Genomic DNA, 3,507 nt, shown 5'->3' on the forward strand with positions numbered 1-3,507 from the left:
TTTGATCATCAATGTTGTTACTGATGCCTTCTATTACTTTTGAATGCAATCATAAATAAACAATGCCGAGTTTTTCGGAGCACTCCAGACTCAATCAATTAATCACTCATTAGAGTGACATAATACTCGTCCAAAGTCCACAATATACTTTGTTTTCTAATTTTGTCTCCAAATTTGTCCACATCTATATATCCAAGGGTTCAAAGGCGAGCTTTTATGGAAGCTTTCACGTGGGTGACTACATTACAGCACGACTCTAAAAAGTGTTTCAATTTTTTTTACCAAGCTCCAATATAAAAATTATTCTCATATATACTTTTTGAAAAAGAAAAAGCATTACTAAATCCAACCTTATTCCTCACCAAATTTGATCAGACGTACCTCTAAAATCATCCCTTTATAGCCCAATTTCCTATGCGAAAAAGATATCTCACTCCAAATGACAACATATTTGACTCAGGCCATATATTGCTCGAGATCTTATTGGCAGTCCTACCTAGAGGCCGAACAGGCGATCATTTTCTTATTTGGTCATTTAAGATACTCGAAGTTGTTTCTTAGTATTTTCCAAGAACATACAATAGTACTTCATTCTTCATCCGAAATACTCCAGCTCCAGTTTACACACAATTAGCAGTAGACAATACAGAGCAGTAAGAACATAAAATATCTCCAATTCTTCCGATATATAAAAATCAGTAACTCAGAATTTGACAGAGCAATAAGGTTTGAGTAATGGACTATAAGACTTGTAGGAAACTTGATCACCGTCTCCTTCTCAGCACAAGTTATGGGTTCGAGTAAAAAAAAACAAATGTGAATTAATGGCTTCAACAACATCACTGGAACACAGCATCTCAATGAACACGCATGGAGAACCTATCTCCTGGATCACTCAGCTCATGCATACAATGTGAAAATATACAAACATACCTTTCAAGCGAAAACAATCTCTCCACTGTGTTTTTGCGGGAACGAAGAAAGAGAACCAAAGCAAAAAAATGATTTAGGATCAAAAATTTAGATCGTGTCGTCTGGATTGATTAAGAGACTCCTCCCATATAAGCTGTTTAATATCTTCTTCACTCAAGTTTGACTGTTCAAAATCGAATACAAAGGGAGATGGACAAATGGGTTCCTCGTTGATCTCATGGAGGCTCAACAAATACGGGTGATTCAACGCTTCGTCAACTTCAAAAACATATCACGGAGAAAAAAATTGTTAAATTCTCGAAACATAAGGAATGCCTCCTAAAAAACATTGCAGTTGAATATTTTACTGTAAGAGATGTACCTGTTATGCGTTTGGATGGATCAAATACTAGCATCTTTTCCACAAGATCGATGGCTACTAATGACATATTTGGAAATTTTTGAGAAAATGATTGCTTTGGGACTTGTTGGAGCTGTTTAACATACTTCTTAGCATTATCGCTCTTTATGAAGCCAAGGTCTGACTCTTCTGGTGATCCTAATAGCTGTATTACGACATATTATAGAGAAAGCAATGAAATCAGGTCTAACTTGGTCGAACATATCTTCATTTAGGAAAAACTGCAACTGATGGGAGGATGCTAATACCTCAGTGATAAGTTTCAACTGTTGAACATAATCTTTTCCCGGGAAAATGGGCTCTCTCTTGATGATCTCCATGAGAATGCAACCAACAGACCAGATATCAATTGCACTGGTATATTCAGAACAGTTAAGAAGCAACTCTGGAGCTCGGTACCAACGTGTTACTACATACTCCGTCATGAAATCTGTCTCTGAAGTGGTTCTTGCAAGCCCAAAGTCACAAATCTTCAAGTCACAGTTTGAATTGAGAAGCAAGTTGCTTGGTTTAAGATCTCGGTGCAAAACATTTGCAGAATGTATATATTTCAGCCCTCGTAGTAACTGGTACAGGAAATACTGCCAAAAAGCAACATAAGGTTACTTTTAAATTGGGATGACTTCATGACTTTACTGGATACACAAGTTTATAATAGTTTACGCAAGAAGGCTATACGGAATCTATAGAGGCGAACATATCTTCTCTTAAGGAAATGTCTAAAATAAGATTGACAGATACAGTGTACAGAACCACAAAATTACCTGACAATGATCTTCAGTCAGTGCCTGTGTAGAGCGTATTATTTGATGCAGATCTGTATCCATCAACTCATATACAATGTAAACATCATCAAAAATGTCTCGTGTTGGTGGGCGTATGATATCCTTAATCTTGACAACCTGTTGCAGAAAAACAAGTTCAGTTTAACTTCAACTCTGAGTCTGCGAATTCAAGGATAGAAACTTCCAGAAGAGTTAGTTCCATTTATCTTACATTTTCATGATCCATATGGCAAAGAAGTTTGATCTCCCGAAGTGTCCTCTTTGCATCAATCCTATTATCAAATGCATTTCCAATCTTCTTTATTGCAACCTCTTCATCTGTCTCAGAATTTTTCGCGCAGCTGTATAATAAGAGCATAAATAATAATGCAAGTGCAACACTAAACAAATTATGGGTGAAGAACAGCAAATCACTTATTAAGTTTATAATATTCCACAAAGGGGTATTCAACCCTAAAACTCATCAAGTCTGTATCTCTGTGCTATCAATTTCTCAACAGTTATTTAATGAAACAGTGGACATACGCAATCTCTAATCAAGTGTTGCAGCTCATCATCAAGACTTCCGCATTCACATATTCTTTCTCCACAAACAGTATTTCAATTGTTCATCTCATGAAACTTTTCACTACATACCGCTAAAAACTAATTGAATCAATCAATTCCTTAGCTCCAAAACCAAACAATTTTCACTTTAAACCTTATCCAATACAGAAATACTACACAGTGAATAAACTCTAAACACATTAAAAATCAGCTATAAATTTGAATTTTCCACCACGGATGTACACAAATTTCAATTGAAACTATCAAAACTAGATACAATAACCTTGAAGTTCCCAACTGGACAGTCAAACAAGTAGAAAATAATTTCAAATGACAAAACCCTAATTAAAAATTATTACTATGAAATTCAGATTATTTCAGCTGAAATTAAACTTAAAACCTAAAAATGAAACCACAAATTTAGAGTTGAAAATGTAATACCAAACGATTCCATAAGCACCTCGACCAAGTGGTTGGATTGGTGGGATGTATTTAGCTGAGACTTCAAACAAGTTACCCAAAAGATTATACTGAATGTATTTACCTCCATGAGTTTTTACCCCCTTCACTTGTACTGATTTAGGATCAGATATACTCGTAGCTGCAAATTCTTCCTCCATTTTTAGGTTTTTGGGTGTGTGAGAAAGAGTTTCAGAGTCGAGAGATGATGATATAAAAGGAGATTTTTAGCCTACCCTTGTTTCAATTTAAAAAGTTTGATCAGAAAAATAATAATATTATTATTATTTTATTAAATTAAAGAAAAAAGTAATGGGAATATTGAGTTACGGCCGTTGGATTATTCCCTCCTTTGAGCTTTGAAATTTGAACTTGTATGCATCC

General features: G+C 35.1%; 1 protein-coding gene across 1 annotated transcript; it reads right to left on the bottom strand.

Annotated features, from left to right (window-relative positions):
- Positions 1–656: 656 nt before the first annotated feature.
- LOC113323193 (mitogen-activated protein kinase homolog NTF6-like) lies at positions 657–3,348 on the bottom strand. Its single transcript, XM_026571469.1, has 6 exons — positions 3,106–3,348; positions 2,330–2,459; positions 2,098–2,235; positions 1,582–1,914; positions 1,295–1,478; positions 657–1,191 (listed from the first exon to the last, which is right to left on the bottom strand). Exons 1-6 carry the CDS (start codon positions 3,282–3,284, stop codon positions 1,013–1,015), a joined length of 1,143 nt encoding a protein of 380 aa, XP_026427254.1. The 5' UTR covers positions 3,285–3,348; the 3' UTR covers positions 657–1,012.
- Between the last annotated feature and the right edge of the window lie 159 nt (positions 3,349–3,507).

This window comes from Papaver somniferum, chromosome 11 (assembly GCF_003573695.1).
Source record: "Papaver somniferum cultivar HN1 chromosome 11, ASM357369v1, whole genome shotgun sequence".
NCBI classification, from domain to species: domain Eukaryota; kingdom Viridiplantae; phylum Streptophyta; class Magnoliopsida; order Ranunculales; family Papaveraceae; genus Papaver; species Papaver somniferum.